The sequence below is a fragment of the Danio aesculapii genome, chromosome 13, assembly GCF_903798145.1.
Source record: "Danio aesculapii chromosome 13, fDanAes4.1, whole genome shotgun sequence".
In the NCBI taxonomy this organism is placed as follows: Eukaryota; Metazoa; Chordata; class Actinopteri; order Cypriniformes; family Danionidae; genus Danio; species Danio aesculapii.
The window spans coordinates 10,712,964-10,735,362 of record NC_079447.1 but is presented as its reverse complement, the minus strand read 5'-3'; the positions used below and the strand labels follow the sequence as shown (position 1 = coordinate 10,735,362).

The 22,399-nt window shown below is 36.6% G+C and overlaps 1 protein-coding gene across 1 annotated transcript in view; it reads right to left on the bottom strand.

Moving 5' to 3' along the window:
* btaf1 (BTAF1 RNA polymerase II, B-TFIID transcription factor-associated) overlaps nucleotides 1–20,600 on the bottom strand; it is a 53,919-nt gene extending 33,319 nt beyond the window's left edge. Inside the window, exons 1-12 of the mRNA XM_056470407.1 lie at nucleotides 20,274–20,600; nucleotides 16,095–16,218; nucleotides 14,492–14,606; nucleotides 13,975–14,121; nucleotides 8,183–8,382; nucleotides 7,847–7,974; nucleotides 3,788–3,917; nucleotides 3,628–3,696; nucleotides 2,715–2,804; nucleotides 2,536–2,631; nucleotides 1,636–1,812; nucleotides 1,404–1,544 (exon numbers count right to left, since the gene is read on the bottom strand). Of these exons, the coding sequence (XP_056326382.1) occupies nucleotides 1,404–1,544; nucleotides 1,636–1,812; nucleotides 2,536–2,631; nucleotides 2,715–2,804; nucleotides 3,628–3,696; nucleotides 3,788–3,917; nucleotides 7,847–7,974; nucleotides 8,183–8,382; nucleotides 13,975–14,121; nucleotides 14,492–14,606; nucleotides 16,095–16,218; nucleotides 20,274–20,287 (1,431 nt within the window). The 5' untranslated portion in view covers nucleotides 20,288–20,600. The remainder of the gene's footprint in view (nucleotides 1–1,403; nucleotides 1,545–1,635; nucleotides 1,813–2,535; nucleotides 2,632–2,714; nucleotides 2,805–3,627; nucleotides 3,697–3,787; nucleotides 3,918–7,846; nucleotides 7,975–8,182; nucleotides 8,383–13,974; nucleotides 14,122–14,491; nucleotides 14,607–16,094; nucleotides 16,219–20,273) is intronic.
* Between the last annotated feature and the right edge of the window lie 1,799 nt (nucleotides 20,601–22,399).

Here is a 22,399-nt window from a genome sequence, read left to right as displayed (position 1 = left end):
CTTATGAAAGTCAGATATTGCTTTAGAATTGTAGTTCAATAGTAGCATTAAAAGGTGCTATATACACTACATTGGTTTAATAAGTTAAATTGTTCTCTGATATCTACATCCTGGGTTTATGGCTTTGGTAAGTATATAAAAAAAAAAAAAATAAAAAAAATTAATTCTCCAGAAACGGTTTTATAAGCTCATTTATTACTCCATAAAACACCCATAGAATCAGAAGGTTCATGATTGACCATATATGGTTCTTGTTTTGAATATTAATGAGCTCCGCTCTGATGTGCCGCTCTTAGACACACACAACATGTATGCTGAACACAGACAAATATAAACCCAACCAGAGTAAGATTAACCCATTTTGCTCACCAGATATGTTGTGGATAAAGGCTAAATTATAATTAAACTAGACAAGAGTAACCTAGAGGTATTTTGAAAGCTACAGTCATGGAAAACACAGCCAGGAATAATATCAACTGTTTGTTTTGTCCTCTGATTGGCCCACTGTAAACCAGGGTTTTACACTCGTGGAACATGAAAACAATGGTGTCTGAGGCTCACAGTATGCCCATTTCCATATACTGATCTTTTATTATTCTACTATGCCTTGGTATACCCAGATTTTAATTATAGGGCACCTTTGAAAAAGCAAACTAGTGAAACTGGCCTGGATAAAATTGAGGAGTACCAACCGTTTTGTACATTTCTGTAAAAGTGTCCCACTGCTTAAGTGTAGTGCTAAACACAACAATAGCAGCTGAGAGAGAAGAACAGTTTCATAAACATCTGGCAATCAGCCTTCTCTATGACAAGTACCACGTTAGATTACTTTATATTTGCTATGGACAGGAACCGAATAGTACAATGTTTAGAACTTTATTAGAGGTGGTGCGACATGGTTGTACTTCTCTTCTAGGGTGTGAAACCCTCCGAGTCAATCCATGAGCAAGCCTACAGGTGCGGATACATCTGTACAAGCTCTGCTACCCAACTGTCCGGTTTATTCATGTTGCGCTGGATGTTTTTCTCCTGTCTGACTATAAAATACGTGGATATGAAGCATGTCAAAGGCGGAGTTCCTGAACACACCCACCGATTGCGTAATCATCATTGACTAATGGTAGCTCAAAGGTGTTAAGCAGCCAAAACAAACTCGCCCAAAATGTTCGCTTTTGTGAACGGTTTCAAAATGCCAAAAACTCAAATTCCAGCCAAAACTTTTAGTTCGAAATAACAATTTCCGTTCTTTTTTTATTTACTTTGCAGTATACATAGGCCATTAAGGTCAATATGACAGTGATGGGACAACTTGTCAATCAATATTAGACAGTTTTAAGATCATCATCAACGCACGCTCTCTACAAAACTGCATTGAAATGAACAGATAAATAGTAAGCTCATACCTTAGCAGGCTGTAACTGAACCAATCCATCCACCACTGGGATCAAAGCTGCTGCTGCCACCGCACGAACATCATCATCCAAATCCCGCAGACCTTCTGTAATTGCAGGAAGAACTCGAGGAAGCAGCTCTGCGATCAAATCCTAAGGGTCAACAGAATGTCAAAAACTGGTGTAACATGGAAGTACAAGCATCACTTTCAAATTTCAGCCAATAAATTTGAGACTGCTCCACCTGTCTGACAGCCAGAGCATATTTGATGCCCAACAGACCGCCGTGTCGAACTTCCCACTGGTCTTCGGTTAGCAGCTTGAGCAGAATGTCTACAGTCATTGCAACCCCACTGTTTTCCATGTGCCTCAAGGCTACACCTAGAGTCTGAGCACATGTCTCTCTGACAGGTGCAACCACCTAGAGAGTTAGGAAAGAGAGATATTTCAAGGCAAGAACAAAAAAAGCAGAAGAAAATAAACAAATGAAAATGTAATTAACATTAATGTAATTAACAAATTGGCTGTTTCTCAATACGCATTCTTCAGCGATCTTGCGCCCTTGTGTAACATCATCATCAACTGCCAAAGTTCAGTTCCAAAACTCATGACCGTAAGAACGGAGGACGCGTGAAAGTTCCCGGATGTGTTCTTGATAGAGGACGCAGACTTGAGCGCAAAACTCGCTCGAGAAGTCCCAGAAGTCATTGAGACTGAAGAAGGTGGGAAGCGGCAAGGTTATTATAGTTAATGGAAAAAAATAAATAAATAAATAAATGTGAATCATTTTTGTAAACTGAAATAAAAATAAAAACGAGAGAAACAATAAATTGCTGAAATGTTTAAATAAATTTCAGTTAAAAATGTGAAGGTCATGTGACCATCTGGAAGAACGCAGCATCTTATTTCTCAGAGGACGCGTTCTCTCGGTCTCCGGAGTTCGTTTTTCCGAGGCATCCTGGCAAGTCGACATGAACGCAAGCCCGATCTCTGCATTCTTGGAAATGAGAAACAGCCAATTGTGTCATTTTAATAATTATTATATATGCAAGTAAATGTTCAAATCTCACTTTTGTTCAACCACTAACAAGCATTAAGGCTTCAGACATTGACAGAGGGATTCAAATGTTAGAAATTGACAAACCTCGTCTGATACAAAATCTCCAAATCTGTCTAGAGCAAAAACGCACAAGAGTCTGATGACCAAATCCTCCAGCCATTCCTGATGTTGTCGCTCCATCTAAAAATGTCAAACACGGAAAAAAGCTTCAGACACTCAGCTTAAACTCTGACAGTGAAGATATCCACTGAGCTGCTAAACACCTGTTCTGCTGTGCTGCCAACAGTCTTTCCTCCGCCAGCACCTTGACACTTCAGCACTTCCCTCAGTCCTGTGCCGGCACCATGACGAATCTAAAGATGCCAAATAAAAGCTCAGTCACCAAATAAAACGTCACTGCTTCTTGACCTCGAGGCGGGAATAAAACTCTGGTAGGCCTGAGCACCGGAGTGCATGTATCGACACACTACCACTACGCCATTGGTGCATTTTTAAAGCACTTTTTAATTGTCCAACACCAGTGTGCAGCATCCACCTGGTTTATGTGATGGCAGGCATATTGCCCCAGACTGCACACCACACACCAGCTGATTGGTGGAGAGGAGACAAAGTGAAGTCAACTATAATTTAGGAATGGTTAGGAGGCCATAATGGACAGAGGCCAGTGGGCAAATTTGGCCAGGATGCTGGGGTTAAACCCCAACTCTTTTTCAAAGGACATCCTGGAATTTTTAACGAGAGTCAGGTCCTCGGGTTAACCTCATCTAGACAGCACTCACTGAGCAGTATAGAGTCCCCATCAATATTCCAAGGCATAAGGACCCACACAGACTGCAGGTTGAGCAGCCCCTGTTGGCATCACTAACACCCCTTCCGGCAGCAACCTAGCTTTCCCATGTGGTCTCCCATCCAGTTACTGACCGGGTACAGCCCTGCTTAGCTTCAGTGGGCGACCATGTGAGAGTTGCAGAGAGCTAGCTGCTAGCTGCCCACTTTTTATTGGTGTAATACATTTCCAAAAGCAATGAATCATTCGATTCATGGTACAAACCTCCTTGCCCTCTGGCCATCGCGGAGCAAACACATTTCGAAAGAAACAGCACCTTTAACTCCTTAAATCAATTTTTAGCTATAACATCTTAGCTCTACTCTCTGTGTGGGTTTTCTTTCCAGTACCTCCCACGAGGGATTGAAGAGGTCATTGCACAGTTCATCACAAAAGCTTTCCAGAGGCCATTCCTGAGTCTGTGAAGGAAAAAAAAATCATAAAAATTATGCACTGAATGTGAACAGCTCAAAGTAAAAGAAAAGAAAAGCATGTCTGCAGATCTCACACCTCCTCAAATAAACTGGAGTTATCAGGAACGTTGTCAATTAAGACTTTGCTGTCATTCGCAGGCTGCTCAATGACTACATTTGTGGTTTTTCTTCGCTTCTCTTCTGGCTCTCCCTCAAAACTGTCATTGCTGTGGGAGAAGAACATATAATCAGTGTTTGGATTGACCATCACTATACACAGTCATTATCTTGTAAGTTAATATCAAACACTTTATCTGTACTAGGAGTCTCCAGGCACAAAAGATTTGAACATTACCTTCAATGTGTCTATCTATAAGATGTGGAGGAGGCTGTGCAAAGCATAAAACAGTTCTAAAAAAAACGTCTCACCCACTAATTCAATTCCATTTTATTTGTATAGCTCTTTTTACAATAATTATTGTTTCAAAGCAGTTTTAGAGAAGGTGCACATTGCATTACAAATCAAACATAAGTTATTATAGACAGACATAGTTAACCTGCAATTTTATAGTATATAGGGGATGTCTGTGTACATGTTTAACGCAGTGTATTTGTTTATTAATTAACTAAGAGAAACAGAAAAAGCAAGTATGATAACATTGTATCAAACATCTCTTTGTGCAAACCAAAGCTGCAGAACCCTCACCCTACACCCGAGGTGTTTTTATATAAATTATCAACTTTCAAATGTGTTACACACCCGAGTCCTACAACTGTGATTCTTTTATGGATAGCATAGTTTAAGGCTCAATCCCAATTCTACCCCTTAGCCCTTCCCCTTAGGGGTGTCCCAATTCTCTTTAGCGTGAAGGAATAAGGCTAAGGGAAATGGCTATACAGCCCTTAAAACTGAGATTTTTCAATACCACACCAGAAACCAAGGTGTACGAAAATATCCCAGAATACACCAGCTACAACAACAGCACGGCTGCACATGGAAGTAGGGAAGTTAGTATTTTTTGTTTTGTCAATAGTACAAATTTTTACAACAAACAAGCATACGTTAAAGAGCCCATATTATACATGAAATAGGGTCATATTTAGGTTGTAAGGGTCTCCAACAACAGTCTAATATGCATGCAAGGTCATAAAACACTTTGATGGTCTTATAACCTGCATTTATTTTTACCTAATTATCCCAACGACTCCCATATGAATCGTTCAGGGATTCATTTGTTCCCAACCCCCTCCTCAGCGCGAAGCTAATCTGCGCTGATTGGACCGATGACAGCCTGCTGCGATTGGTCGACAGTGACAGGCTTCAGGGCGAGACAGAGTGAAATGCCCAGCTGGTAATCAACTATATAAAAGTAGTCACAGTGCACACGCGCTTCATAGTGTAAGGCTTTTTTCACACACACACACAACCCTCCTCAGAAGAACTGGGGAGATCGACGCGAGTCTCTCTCTCTCCCTCTCCCTCTCCCTCTCTCTCTCTCACACACACACACAACGCTCCTCAGAAGAACTAGGGAAAGCGACGCGAGTCTCTCTCTCTCTCTCTCTCTCTCTCTCTCTCTCTCTCTCACACACACACACACAACGCTCCTCAGAAAAACTAGGAAAAGCGACGCGAGTCTCTCTCTCTCTCTCTCACACACACACACAACGCTCCTCAGAAAAACTAGGAAAAGCGACGCGAGTCTCTCTCTCTCTCTCTCTCTCTCTCTCTCTCACACACACACACAACGCTCCTCAGAAGAACTAGGGAAAGCGACGCGAGTCTCTCTCTCTCTCTCTCTCACACACACACACACACACACACACAACGCTCCTCAGAAGAACTAGGGAAAGTGACACGAGTCTCCTGTCTCCTAGCTTACGATCGATCGCCATAGCAACGACAAACGGCAGTGGAACGCGAGCTCACAAAAGCCTTTAACGTTAAATCCGTAAACAAAGCGGCACGCGTCGCGTTTTTAACGTGGCTTACATGTGATAAGAGAATATAAAGAGTAACCGCGTGTACTGTACCAGGTTAACAACTCATCTTTGGGTAGAGACTGTCAATATTATCCATCTGAGCACAGCGTGACTTCATTCGACCGGCGGCGTCTGTGTGTGTGTCTAGTGTTTTTTCTGTGTTAGTGGGCGGGGCTGCAGGTTTCAAATCTCCCTGGTTTGCGCGCGTAACTACTGGCGAGGCTTGTGTTTCGTGGCTGCGTCATCGCGAAACACCTAATGACTCGTTATCAAGGCGACTCGTTTGAAGCACTATGAGTCGACTCTTTTATAGATGAATCAATAGTTTTAAACACTGTACACTTACAGATTTAAGCCTTAGCTGGATATTTCACTTCACTTAGAGCTGTGTGACACACTACATGGAAGGGCATTTTCAAAAACCCATAATATGGGCTCTTTAATACATTCATAACCTTGTTTGTGTTTTACCGTTATGCTAAAAAATAAATAAATTAAATAAAAATAAAAATAAATTTGGCTATTTATAATCCCTAATAATAACTCCTGTATAGTAGTTCCACAACATTCTATTACTCGAATACCCTGTCAGAAAAGTCTAGTGGCTGGGAATGACCTTTTTACAGTATCTGGTATACTATTACGGTTGTTTTCGTGTGTTAACATAGATGAATATGGCCACGGTGTAAATCACAGTACAGTTAAGATCTTATTGCCACATTACATCGTTATGATGGCATGAGATCGTTGCCTTCAGTGATTTCCTGAAGATAAATACCAAAAAATAATGCAACTGGAATTACTACAGTCGCCGTCATCATTCATATGAAGTAAGAGATCGTGATGCCATTGGATGACTTGTGCAGGTGTTGTAGTGCTGTCCCATTCCTTAGGGGTAAATTTTGAAACCCTTCTTTACATTCTGTTTCAATGGCCAAGGAAACAGGGAAGAGGAAGGGGTAGTGGTACAAAAATAGAATTGGGATTGGATCTAAAATTTGAGTTATTTAGTTATGTTCAAGGTGTTGCAAAAAATAAAGCGAATGTACAGTAAAAATACATTACACAAAAACTGCAAATAAATAAAAGATGAATGTTAATTCGTATGCTAATTATGATGTTAATGTTAATTAATAACATGCACCTTTTCTAAAGCTGCTTTTGATAAATTAATTATTGTGAAAAGCGCTATACAAAAAGTCTTGAATCATGCTGACTCCAAATCAGGAAATAAAGCATTTGATGGAGATATACATTTATGCATTCAGCATTGCTAGTTTTGTTTGTCAGTTCATGCATTCACTGATATTCCATTCCTGACATTCCAGCCCATTGCCTTCGACTAACATTTGATCAATATAAATGTTATAAAACGGCAACCACTTTCAATTCATAGTGCCAGAGCCTTAGGTATAATACAAATCAGTTCAAGTTTATTCGTATAGTGCTTTTCACAGTAATTATTGTTTTAAAGCAACTTTACAAAAAGTGGACATTATTGCGTTACAATCAAAATCAGAAAAGTTAAGGTTATTAGTTACTATTAACGTATTAGTAACTTATAACTAGGGCCAGACGAAATCTGCAGACATTTTTTGCTATTTCTGCACAGAATTGTGTTAAAAATCTGCAGATTTATGCGGAATTATTTTGCGAGTATCATAACTAAAACCTTAATATATTAAATAAAAAGTAATACCTTTTTAACTTTTATTTAATGTTTACAATGCAAATCCAATTAGATTAACTTTATTTGGTAAACAAAGCAAGTCTCTCGTATAATATATCAGAAAATATTACTGTGCAAACTATATTGTAAATAAATCCTATGAACATTTTCATATTAGTCAATATCACTAAAATTAATTTTATAACTGACTAAATATAAATTTACACACATTTACACAAGTAAATACACCAATGATGGGTGGAAAAATCTGTGGAATTCTGCGCCGGCAGATTCCGTGTGGGCCTACTTATAACTTTATAATTGAAAGTAATTATATATAAACGTAGTTAACCTTCAGTTATATAGTATATAGGTGATGTCTAAGTGCAAATGTTTATTGAAGTGTATTTGTGTATTAAGTCTAAGTGTTGTTCTCAAAGTCCTCGGTTGACTGGCATCATCTCTTTAAAGGTCTTAGATCTGATCAAATCAATCCATCTCTACCTCTTCTCATTAGGATCAACGTCTCTGGATCTTTGCTTTGCCACCAGTTTTGCCATCCTCTTTGCCTTGTTCTTCTGTCGATTGCTCATGCCTGGACGAAACTCTGAATCTATGAGCTCTGCAGCCGGCTGAAGAAAAAGTAGAGAAAATAAAAATCTAAAGAGGACAACCCAGTTTACACGAAAATAAAATATACTAACAAATATACAATTAATAAAGTAATTAGTATTACAAATATACTTGCAAAGATATACGTTTCTCCTTATACTCTAATTTAAATAAAGCAAGAGCTTTTCATGAGGTGTCTGTGATTTAAGACATTCTTGCACAACTCACCAAATGGTTGCGCGAGAAGTGACAGCCCAGGTTTTTACCAGGCTGTGTTCTGTTGGTACTGGAGGCGCAAGCATCCTCCAGGTCCTCATCATTAAAAAGCTCCTCTGTGTCCATGCCGATCGCTGCACCCATATCCAATCCCAGCTTCTTCTGTAACTGCTTTCTCTGCCGGGCCAAACGCTCTTTAGGATCTGTCTCACCTACAGGACAGAGTCCAATCAGGAAACACAAATAACACAATGGCTTCTTTTAGACAAACTATGGACTTTTTTTTTTTAAGAATTATAAGAAATGTTCATTGCATACAGGAAAATGAACTGCATGAGTAACTATGCCGTGCTTTGCTATGAGAATGTTTCTTGTTTCCATATATGTAAGCAATGCGGACCTAAATCTGCTTTAACATATATACACTTGCATTAACATTTATTAATATTAACTAGATTTTTTTATTTACACCCCCCCCCCCCTTTTTTTTTTTTTTTTACATTTTATTTCAGATTTTTTTAATTTTCTGAAATTGTAAGCCCCATCAAGTATGTAACTGTATAGCTATATAAAAATGTAAGAACTTTATGCATTTCCCCGCTCTATTTTGTGTTAATAAAAAATAAATAAAAAAAGCAATGCAGGGCTTGAAATTGCGACCATTTTGCTAAATTACGAAATTTAGCTATGCAATCTCAAAATATATTTGGGAGCATTTGTGCGAGTGCATAAAATTGTTGTCGTGCAACCAGCTTTCACAGCAAAATGTTCACCGCATACGCGGATTTAGGAGACATTCGCGCATTATGCATCTTTGCACCAAAAAACGTCAAAAGCAGCACATATAAATGGTTTAAAACAGTTGACATGCTAACTTGCTGCAGTAAACAAAGCCCGCATTGCTTGTCCCGCCTTCAAGCTCCTAATTGGCCAACTGCGCTAGAACAGAACGCGAATGGATTGGTTAATATCAGCTGTCAATCACTCAGTTCCGATGACAGGGAGCTATAGCCGCGAAAATGTAAAGCGCTGAAGATGTGAATGAAAACATCACTGACAGATTTTGTTTTAGAAACCACCTTAAGTTACAAATAATGGCACTTCTGATTAGCGATCATGTAATGAATGTTAATCCACCATCTACACTTTTGGAAGAGTGGATAAAAGACTTCCAGTGGTTAAAGTCCGCTATGAAAATGACTAAAGCATTCATCGTAAAGCCGGTGGGACGGAGCTTTCAGGTAACCGTGTTTGCCACATGTACACATTAAGCACAAGATGTTCTATTTAATCGTCACGATGCTGTCAGTCGTGCGACTGGCAAGATGTTCACCATCGCTAAAGAGCATGCATTCACTGAGATGAAACTAATATAGCATGAAAAGACCGTTAATGCTATTAAGATGACGTATGCAAATAATAAGTTACATATCAAAAGAATCTGTGCAATATCAGTTTTTGCTAGTTTTGATTAGTGTTGATTTCAAATGCAATAAATCTGTTAATATAAAACGTGTAGTAACTGCTCACTTTTTGGTGGGTGCAACTAAATTTTGTCTGGTGCACCTACATTTTTAAAGTTAGGACCACTGGTGTTACTAAGAAAAAAAAGGTGAATTTCAAGCCTTGCAATGTAAAAACCACATAGGCCGTTTAACACTATTTTGATGGTCCATTTAAGTATTAGTAGACTGTCTGCTTAATACCTGTTGATGCTGCTCCTTCAACAGACATTTAACTGACTATAAGAAACTTTGCAAGTACAGGTCTTACACTAACCCTAACCCCAACCTAACAGTCTACTTATAATCTAATGAGAATTAGTTGGCATGTTGATGCAATTTAACTTAAATTAAACAATTGGACCATCAAAATAGAGTGTGACCAAAATATATACAATATAATGACTTTTAGATGTTACACATTTTATTGTCCTCTGGTAAACTCACAACCACTGTGTGCAAATGTAATCGTGATTCATCATTCATGTGCATAGCGTATATGGTGTAGAAATAATTACAAAACATGCTATTTAATCTTCACCTAAACACAAATAAATGTTTGAACAGATAAAAAAAAAATAATAAAAATTTAAATACCATTCAAATGTCTTCCACATAGACATGCAAATAAACGCACACTTTTCCACTGCACCTCTCATCCAAGTCCAGGACAAAGAAAGTCAAATAGACTTCAGTCAAATTCAGTCAAAGCAATTCAATGGTATTCAATCAGACTCTTTAAATGACAGAATCATTTGTATCACCTTCACAGAAGTAAGTAAGTCACAATTGCATTTGAGGTAACGGATGTTTTTGACGCGCACTGTGGCATTTAAACCAAAAGTATATTTTTCCCCATAAAACAGAGACTTTCAAAGAAATTCTTAATTAATATCCTGTGAAAAAACATGTATCCTTGCCGGTAGTCTAATTTATTCCCTGACATCATGAGACAATAACATCTTAATTCTCTTTTGAACTTGAGTTGCAGGTATACGTTGATCCCCTTACCAAGCACTCATCACTATTGTTTTTTGTAGTATTTTGTTGTTTTTCCTTTTTCAGTCGCCTCGGTTTTCTTTTGGACAGCGAATTAATGACTTGGGCCAGTGTTAACTTTAAACTCTGTGTAATTTTCTCATGTGCATTGGCTGTGTGCTCCCTTAAGATTCACCAATGAGATTGTGCTCCCGGACCCTTTTTCAAAATACAAATGCCCGTGTGTCAGCATAATGGCAGATTCAAAAACAAAACTAATGTCCTATTCTAATGAGGGAGAGATCATCACTAAAGGTTTTCCCTCTCTGATGACACATACAAAGGGAGACTGTCAATCAAAGTATTTCTGCTGTTTTTATTAAGCATGAAAATACAATTAATAAATTTTTACAATGGAGAAAAAAATTATAATAATCTATACATTTCCATTGTAAAACCCCACAGGAAAATCTAGAGAAAACTCCAACTGAATTTACCTTTTGGGTGTTGACATAATTACTGCACCTCCCAGTTATTTAAAAAAATAAATAAATAAATAAAAACACAATTTAATTCTGCAACCACTACAGACAGGACCAGAGTATGCTTAAAAAAAAACAAAAATATTCTTCAGGCTTTAGACATCAAAGTTTAAAGAATTAAACTACTAAACATCTATATTAGGGCTGCACGATATTGGGAAAATATGACATTGCAATATTTTGTTTTTCAGCAATATATCTTGCGATATGAATATAATTTCACCAGATTGCTTGAATAGCTGTATTTGGAAAGAATTCACTAAAAAGTGCAGTAGGTGATTGTCTTAATGAAATTTTTTTTGTTGTGCTGGTTGAAAGGCTCTTCACATTCCAATAGTAATGACTGAAGTGAGATATCCATCTATCCATCCATCGAGAGAGAGATGTGTTTATATTCTGAGTAAGGCATAAAACTAAAAAATGTTCATCTAATTAAAATTTGTCAGGCGAACATTTCCTATAATTCTGATAAGTAGCCCAAACTGTCTGTCAACAAATGTAGATTTGTACATCTACACACCCATTTACACAGAACTGCCGTTTGCATGAGCGCCGCATTCACATGCACACTCGAGAGAGAGAGAGCAGTAAAAACAAATGGAGAATCAAAACTTTTAAATGATGACACCATGGCAGAAGCATTTCTTTTAGACAGGTAATATTATGTTTTAACCTCCTAGGGCTTTAGTGGCCACATCTGTGGACAGGACATTTTAGCTCTTAAGTGGCTATTTAAAATACTTTGAATGTTTTATATTTTGTTACAGACTTACAGTGTCATCCTGCAATTGTTTTGCAGCATATGAAATGTCCCAAACACTTTTTAACGGTCCAAAATTGGCAAAAAAAAAAAAAAGAAAAAAAAAAAAAAAGTTGTTTGTACTCTCTGATAGTCAAATCATGTTCAAAAAATGTGTGTGTTATTAATGCATGAATAAACAGTCAGGAAAAAGTGTTCTATAAAATTCGGAACCACGAGTCCACATATATGAACATCATTCTTCTTAAAAGTACATCATATGAAAAGGTGAAACTTAGGTTTTATTCTAATTAGGTTCCATTAAGCCTAAACAGCTAAGAGAAAAAAATGCATGTTAAAAAAACAGCTTGGGCCTTCATGCAAAACTTACGAATGGGTTATACAAGTGTTGTTTAGCCACTGAAATCTTCTGACGATAGATTGATGTGACTATTTTCAGTTTTATAAGGGACCTTTTACAGCATCGATAATGCAGATTTTTATTTAGTTTAATAACAAAACATCAGTAAACAGTGCTATTCCACCTAGCCTGCTTTAATGAGGTTCATTTTCCCTATATTGTTTACCATGCTACTTTAAACATATTCGGTCTGAAAGAGCATGCAAGTATGGTTTAGTAATAAGTGTAATTCCTGCACTGTCTTTCAAAAGATATTATGCTAACCGTTAGCATTTTGGCAGATCACCTACTGCACCTTTAATTTAGACTGATTTGGGATTTTTCTGGGTGTAAATCATGCAAACAATATAATAAACTATTTAAAAAGCAAAGATTAATTCAATAAAAGCAAAAAAAAAGAAAATGAAATTTACAGTACTTTTTGGTTTTCTGGTGAGCCAAACAGTATTCAGGTACAGAAACTGAATAATCATATGTAAAAACACGGTATAATCTGTAATGTAAATAGTTAGATAAAATAAATCTGTAAAACTTACAAAACGTAAAAAAAAAAAAAAGATGGCCTGAATGCAAAGTCACAGGTTTTAAAAACACATGCAGATGATAAACTTTTCATTGGCTGCATTTACACTGCACTGTTCAAGTGACTCAATTCCGATTTTTTTTCTCCCATTTGGCACAGATCTGATATGGCTCATGTACGTGTAAGCAGGAACAAATCACATGGATTCCGATTTACTCAAATCAGATTCAGTCCTTGTTCATATGTGCAAATTTATCGGATATGAATCGGATCTGTGCCCTCGTGTCTGCAGTGTAAGCAGGTAGATCGGATTTTCATCTGTCAATGCGAGTCGCGCATCATTAAAAACCATAGCGAATTATGTCAAGTCTGACGCTTTCCTTTCAGAACAGACTTCAGCAGAATCGCAAACCTTAAATCTAATACACGAGGACTTAAACAGCTTTTATATTGTCATAAAGCACAGGTATTTAAGCATGTTAGCGACAGAGCACAATGCCCGCCACGCAACCAATATAAAACTAGCGCATACATCACGTGCATAAATCACACCATGGACATTAAGATGCCTACTGGTTTAAAAAAAAAAAAAAGCCTAAATATCAAAAGAGGATGGACAAATGAGAACCTTTCTGTCATAAACTATAGTAAAACAGCTTGTCAAAAAGGTTGCATACAGTAATAGAGAAAAGAGCACTCTTTAATTATCAGCTGTTAGTCAGCGCCTGCTCTTTTTTTTTTTTTTTTTCCTGGTCATTGGGCCCCTGCCGTGTGCTGTGCAAATGCAGACGATTGGATAAGAGTCACTTTTAAAAGACGAAAGCAGGTCATCAAAAAAAATAAAAAAAAATCAGATACAATCACAAAATCGGAATTGACCATCAAGATCTGCATTGTAAATGCAGCTATTATGGCTAAACTTTACAAAATGATGGCTCTTGCTCAAATATAGTCCCTACAAATCAACTCAACATTGAATATCCTGTGATGCGACTACTGCAGACACGCAGATTGCAATATTGATGCTGAAACCATTTATTGTGCAGCCCTAATCCATTTAGTAATAACAAGTGTTAAAACATGAGAGATCTAACCCTACCTGACTTGTCATCCTGCAGCTCAAACTCAGCACCAGCCGAACCAAGCAGAGACGCTCCGTGCTTCAGCAGTCGAGAGATATCAAACCTGTAGAAACTCAGCCTGTCTGTGGATACATCCTCAGGAGACATATCTTCTGCACAAACCTCTGAGGAGAAAGAAACAAGCACAAGCTTAACACAAGACACTCATTAGACAGAAGCTTATAAACTTGTTGCAAACTGGTGTTGATTGCATTTGACAGCCTTGAAGTAGCCACGAGATCAAACAAACTACACTGAAAAAAGCCTCATTGGATCAACTTAAATTACCTCAACTTCTTGCATCTTAAAGAATGAAGTTCTTCCAACTTACTTATTAATGAAAACTGTAATAAATTAAGTGGAAACTAATCATTCATGTAGTTGTAACAATCTGAAGTTATTCGTTTAAGTTTTCACAGTGTAGCTACCACAGTAACATGCTAAAAAACACAATCTCCAATTGTCCAGTAATGCAGGCTGGGAATATTCGCTCACCATCTTTTGGCTTTGGAGATGGGTTCCACTCTGGAATATTCTTCACAATGGCTTCGACAGCTTGTCCAGCAGCAATTCGTGTATCCCAGTTTGGACTTCTTAAGTATGTTAAAACCTATTCAGTTCAGAGGAAAGAAAAACAGATCAATAAACAGAAAGGAGGACGGTTTGTGAGGACAAAACCAACCTATTACCTAAATAATAATAGTAAAGAAATACCTTAGTTGGTTTTAAGGGTCTTTTTACAATTCAATACTCATTTAAAGTGCATTTTCACTTATAGTTCAAATTTAACTTTATTTCGATAGCTCTTTTACAATGTAGATTTTGTCAAAGCAACTTAACATAGAAGTCCTAGAAAATACTCGATTCATTTGAAGTGGATCAAAAAGTTTTTCAAAATTGTCCTAATTTAGATTTAATCCACTTGACTACTGTAGACAACGAGAAATGGTTCACGCAGTCATTTTTAAAACAAACTTGCAATGCAAAAAAAAAAAAAAAAAAAAAAAAAAAAATGCCAAAACTGCATTGGCTATTATGAGAAAAACCTGGTATGTTTGAACATTAGGTCTAATTTATGCTTACACCGGGTGATTTCAAGTTCTGTTTCTGGATATTAATGTCCATGTTGCATTCGTATTGAAGTCAAAATGCACCAGAGTTCATTTAGAAGTGTACAGTGGCCCACCTTTTCAAAGGTCTTGGCCTGCTTGCCTGGTTAGGTTTGCATAAAAATGTTCATACTTATGGAAATAAACTGCACTCACAAACCTAGCAGCCTTGTTTTAAATCAAACCAAACCATTTAAATGTGAACACACCTTCATAGAGAAATCACTAAAAACACACAATGCTTTAGGATATAGGACAGAAATCCAAGCACAAAAATAACACTTATTTTTTGTCCCAGAATAACACCATAACACATTTTTTATTTTATAATACATTTATATTTTATACCACCAAATCACATTTTATAAAAGGATGTAGTCATTCTTTTAGTTCAGTTCTGCAGATCAAAATCTTGTTTTTCAAATCCAATCTATACTGCATTATTTTAAGTAATGAAATGAAGCCCATTTGCTCAGACAGATAGTCAGTATCTTCAGCCGTTGCTATAGTAATGATAAAAGACTCTCTCATACAACATATCATTCATCAGTGTGTAGAGAAAGACAAAAAGAAAGAGCTGAACATTTCACTTCTGCTCCTATTTCTCACCTCACCTCATTGTGATGCTAATTTTAACAATATATAGAAATATGCACACACTCACAGACAAGTTCTGGATATCGTTTTGTTTTGTGCTTTTTTTTAGATTAAAGAGCCCAGAACTACTCACAAGTGTTTTTGCATCACATATGGGAGCTCTTGTGAACAACAGATGGCAAGCATGCAATCATGAATGCTGCAAACAAGAGCTAACTAGTACAAAAAAGACATCATTTTCATTTGCATATTAGAACCAATTTGGGTGGTTAAACGTGTTTTACAACCATTCAGAGTCAGACTACGAATCACTAAATAAGAGATATATCAAAAAACAAAAAAAAAAGAATCAGATTTCTTTCTGCTGGTCTGAACCGAGCCTAAATACTCACCTTTGATAACAGGTTATTAAGCTCATGTGGGTGAAGCTTAACAACATCCCCCAACTGCTGAGCAGCCGCTTTACGAGTGACGGGAGTCGTTCCTGTATCCAATAAGATAAAGAGACGTTCTAACCTGGAGACAGTAAGAAAGGATATTATTAAAAGCACAATAAATATCTGACTGTCAGCACAATTCTACAATCACTGTAAAAAATGCTTTGTTTCACACAACCGATCTGTGTTGGGACAACATGGAGGCATTAAGTAAACATCAGTTGTTGGTTTTTTTACAAATTTAAAAGGACTGAACATGAAACAATTAGGAATTGTGTTCTTTCAGCTCATTTGAAACAAGTAGGATTGAACAAAGAGCAAACATCCTTTTTCGGAGTGATCTTTTTTTATCATTTCCTCACTTTCAGTAACTGTCAAAGCTTAACCTGTTCCCAAACATCCATAGTATGGTCCAAAAATAAAGTTAAAGGGAAACTGAAACTATTTGGTTGACATGATTGCTCAAAATAACTTGTGCATTTCGAATAGTCATAAAGTCTTAACAACAGATCGAAAAATCGGTGCGTTTCAGGTCTATTTTCTTTAAAAATAAACGTCTTCACCGTCTGATAGATATAAGATATAAAATGGGTCTCAGAATGTAAAAAAAAAGCACTGCATTTAATTACATTTTCCCCCACAATGTCTTTAAAATACGAACATTTACTTTACCTCAGTATTTTCAATGAAGTTTCTGTGTTCGCCTACTAATCCTGATGGGCGTGTGCGTGTAAACGGGTTTTTACTCATTTTACGCTTGAACAACTAAAAGATTGCTGAAGTTTATTTAACGGTTTGCATTTTAATTTCATTACAACATCAATGCAAGAAATAAAAAAAATTTTCTTATAAAATTTTTTATAAGCCACATTAACCGTTCACCGGAGGTTTATCGATATGGGAAGAAACACTAGCTGTTCATATAGCCTATAGTCTGTAGTTTTAATTTCAGTTGTTTAATATTGATTTTGGTCTGAAACATTTGGTCTGAAATCACACATAACTTCAACACAACACTATTTAGTAGAGCTGGGCGATTAATCGAAAAGTAATCAAAAATCGACATTCAGAATCTATAATAGATCAAATATTTCCAGGACAATTTTTTCCATTACTTTCTCTACTGCATGTGGAGTCATGTGACCCCGCTCTGTTAAAGCTGTTTATTTTCACTTTATAAGAAAAAAAAAAAAAAAAAAAAGTCTCTGCTGGTTTTAGGCAATATGCGTTTTAATTTCAGATATTCAACGTTGACGTTTAATAAATAATCATACATAGTAGATAGTGTGTTTCTTCAATAATTTAAAAATCAAGTAATGCACCCTTCACTTAAAAATCCCTCACTTGTAATATGTGAGCATTTTTACTGTACAAAACCTGCCAGTAAACTATAAGCACAAAAAATTAAATAAATAAAATAATCGTTCATTAATCGCTATGAGTCAAAATGTTCAATTAATAGAGATTTTTGTTTTAGGCCAAATCGCCCAGCCCTAATTGTGATTATAATTGACAGGAGCCACAGTTTTTGCAGAGTTTAACCATAATAGAGTAAAGGTTTATCCTCTACATGTGTTTTTGAGGTCTGTGACTGTATGATGATGTATGAGGTAAAGTTGGTTTTATATTCATAATATTCACACATTCATTCAGTGACAACTTGTGACCCTTACCATACTTTAAATATTCTGTCTGAAATCACACATAACTTCAAAACCACTATAGGCTATTTGACTATAGGCTATTTGACTATAAACAATGTTGTACTGTAATAGCCAATGGCAGCTAATATGATTTCACCATTTAGAATTTGCAAAGATTAGGCTACTTCTCTGAAATTTGCCTATATTATTAATGAGAAAGTCTGAACGTGCGGATACAAAACCAACTTTACCTCAATGACTGTATGAGCATTTATTTATTTATTGGCAATTATTTTGATACATCAGCAACTACAAATACAGTCTCAGCTATAGGAAAAAAAAGCTGTGAATATACAAACAAGCAAACAGGATAATACAGTCAGGCTAGGAGCTAACATATACACCATAGTAGAGTTGCCGCGATACCATTAATTAATCTTATGATACTATACCAACTGAAGTATCACGATACCAAGTAGTATTGCAATACTGTTATTCATAACTCAAATTTGAAAGAAAATGGTCAGAAATACTATATTTTATGTTATATTAGGCCTACTTGAAAAGTAATTCATAATTCCCTTAAGGTCAAAATGGATTATGGTTTTCAGCGACAGGCTTCAGCCACTGTTTAAACTTGTCTTTCTCCAACCAGGTGTACGCAAACGTACATTTTCCCATTTTTCGCTCTAAGGTTGTGTTACATGGGGAGAGCGTCACATCACCTTCCTGTGTTTGTCGCAAATTACGTGACATCACCCGGACGGAGGAGCTTGGCCGGACACGCCCCGCCCGGCCCGTACCAATCGTGTGGATAAATGAATATATTTATGCTGTTTTGGAGTCAAACACTTTGGACAACGCTTGAACAAAATTTTATACTTTTTAATACATTTTAAGGGCCTTCATTTTCTCTTTATTGATTTATCAACTTTTAATACGGACCCACGGACACCCTGTTTGTGAATCGTTCTTTTAAAGAGATTGTTGTGGTTGTTGTAGCTACTAAATCATATTAACAGGAACAAAAATTAACCGATTAAGATGTGCGTTCGAACTGAAGCATTCGAAAACGTGCAATAGGCTACCATAAAAGCTGCAAATTCTACAGTTTTGCAACCTTAAGGGGCTCCACACACTATTCAAATAAAATGGTTTATTGTTGCACAAAGGTGTAGGCATTTTAGTGACTTTCACATGCAACATTATCTATTGGAGATAAACCATTGATGATGACACTACCTTTTACAAACTACAGTGGCACCGCCAGTATTTTAGAGCAATAGTATCACGATACTACCATAGTACCGGTAAACCGTGCAACCCTACACCATAGAATAGAAAAATCAGGAGAAATTATTAATGTAATGCCAAAAAGGTGTCTATAGCTGCCAAAAGTCATTGACTTTTGATGCATGTCATAGGGGAGCTTCTTGAGTGGAAATAGCGTACATACTTGAGACAACCACATTTTAAAGAAGGGTTCCTGAAGATATAACCACAATAAAAAGTAACATTTCTGTATGAACATTTTAATAGCATTCATGCATCAGAAATTGCACTGTTTGTAACATTAATAAGGATTAATTTGATTTAATTCTCTATACAATGAACACAATGCAGTATTGTTTTAAATTTGATTATTCAAATACTGTACCTAACAACTGTTTCACTCCTCAGAACACCATAAAATACGGTTCATTTCATTTGTATCTTTAGCTCAGGGTGTTATGGATCCCCAGAAGAGCAAATGGTTCTGCTCACACACTGATATCTAAAGATCTAGACTGCATTAGGTTCGTTTATTAACCAGCTATGTATTATTATTAATAACTGAATTGTGATCAACATGGCGCCACCCATGAGGAGACGACCAGATCCAAGGCTTCCAGGATTAATCCCTTAATGTGTACAATTAATTACTTAAAAATAAATAAATGATAAAAATACACATATCCCAGCAGATTCCCTCACACCAGCCTGTCAGAAGCGTTACATAACGGCACATTAATCTACCGCATCAACTGAAGAGATGGATTAGGAGAAATGAGAGCTGCCTTAATTCAGTCTGTGTCTTTAGCTCAATGACACGAGCCCAACCCGGACAGGGATGACACTGTAGGGTTAGTCCACTAATCACCCGTGGATTTACACATTAACCGGAGATTTACCAGGATAAAGCGGAACCGTTATGACAGACCACAAACTGTTGGATTCATAACGCGCACCCCGAAATGTAACCCACTAACGTTATAAAATATATAGCACTAAAAAACTCGGTTAAATATTGACGTGTCAATCTGTAGGTTGTTTCTGCAGTGTTTGTCTGGGAGGTCTTACTATGGTTGCTCGTTTTAAAATGTTGGCCGAGCTCAACTGACAGACGTTTTTACGTAGGATGTTTAACATGTTGTAAAGTGTTAGGAATGAGCAAATTGAAGTGTGGAGACGCCTATAGCTGCTGGAGATGAAGTATTATCCACAGACTCACCTTGAAACGGCCATATGTAAGCTATTCGGGGGTCCGGGTTTGTGTCCGGCCGCTGGGTTCGGGTTCAGGTTCGGGTTTGGCTGCTGCTGACCGTAGCGTGCGCGGACAGGCCCGAAATCTCGCGCACTGCCTCAAAATCCGCCTGCTCGCTTATTAAATATTTCCCACAGCGCCCGAAGACGCTTGAGTAACTCCACGCCAGCGTACAGATTGTTTCAGCCCTCCGCACTTCCCCGAAAACGGTATTTTAATCGAACAAACGGGGAGAAATAATTTTGTAGATCACAAAAGAGAAGCCAGGCGGCTGGTTTTATATGAGGAGCCATCTTGCATTTATTCCTTCCTCCATGGTAGGCGCGCTGTGATTGGTTACATGGGCTCCGGCCGGCCAATCGCAAGGCACTTTTCAAAAGGAAGCACACTGACTGTAGGAGAAAAAAAACATGCTCCGGAAACTCGGGTTTTGTTCATCTTCTTTTCAGTGAAACATATATAAATATATATCTTTATATGCTGAATAGAAAACTCCTTTCCATTTTACATTCTACATTTAATAATATAACTTGCATGTCATCCTCTATGAACTGAGAGCAGTCGAAAATCCTATAAGACAAATATCAACTTGATGATGCTTACTAATGAAGTGCACTTTAAAATTATGAATCACATTCATCCTGCAAAAGAATTTCTAATGTTAAAATTCAGTATTGGTGACTCAAATGTATGCCCGATTTAGATATTGAAACATGCAGGGGTGGATTTAGTGATTTGGGGGCCCTATGCAGTTCCAGCCATGGGGCCCAACAGTCCTAAAACGAAACCATTTGAATGAAAATTTTAATAGCATTCATGCATGAGAAACAATGATTCATTTGACTTAATTCTCTATACAATGAACACATTGCAGTATTATTATAAATTTGATTACTCAAATTTTGTACTTACAACTGTTTCACTCCACAGAACACCATACAAACGGTTCATTTCCTTTGTATCTTTTGCTTTGGGTGTTATCATAGTGTTGTGCATTCCCAGAAGAGCAAGTGGTTCTGTTCACACACTGATATCTAAAGATCTAGACCACATTAGGTTTGTTTATCAACCAACTATGCATTATTAATGATAACCAATTTGGGATCAATATGGCGCCACCCATGAGGAGATGACCAGACCCAAACTATGAAGATACAGGCTCCAGTTATTATTAATGCCATAATGTGTACAACTTTAATTACTAAAAAATAAATAAATGATAAATTTACACATTATTGTATATATATATATATATATATATATATATATATATATATATATATATATATATATATATATATATATATATATATATATATATATATATTTATTTATATATGTGTGTGTGTGTGTGTGTGTGTATGTTTATGTGTATGTATATATATAGAGAGAGAGAGAGATAGATAGATAGATAGATAGATAGATAGATAGATAGATAGATAGATAGATAGATAGATAGATAGATAGATAGATAGATAGATAGATAGATAGATAGATAGATAGATAGATAGATAGATAGATATGTATGTGTGCTGAATATAACACTGTTTTGTCCCTGTTATACATTCGCATTCGACCAATTTAATAATATAACTTAAATCAGTGTCATCCTCTATAAACTGATAGCAGATAAAAATCCTATAAGACAAATATCAACTTGAAGATGCTTAATTAAGAAGAAGTGCACTTTAAAATTATGAACCACATTTATCCTGCAAAAGAATTTCCCAGGTAAAATTCAAAATTGGTGATTCAAATGTATGCCCGATTTAGATATTGAAACAATCAGGGATGGATTTAGCAGTTCCAGCCATGGGGCCCAACAGTCCTAAAATGAAACCATTTGTAGTTTTATACATTTGTTTATTTATTTAATTAGCTGTTTTTTCTAATGTCACTGAATCTCCTTTTCCATGTTGCATTTCTTAACTCCTAATGTCATTAGTTAACACACTCAATGCATTTTTTTCAACACATCCCATAATTTCTAAAATATCAACCTCTACCAAATGGTTGATATGTCGGTTTATGGTAAAAGTACCAGAATTAATAAATATACTATGAAAAATCTGAAAATATAAAGTGTTAGACCA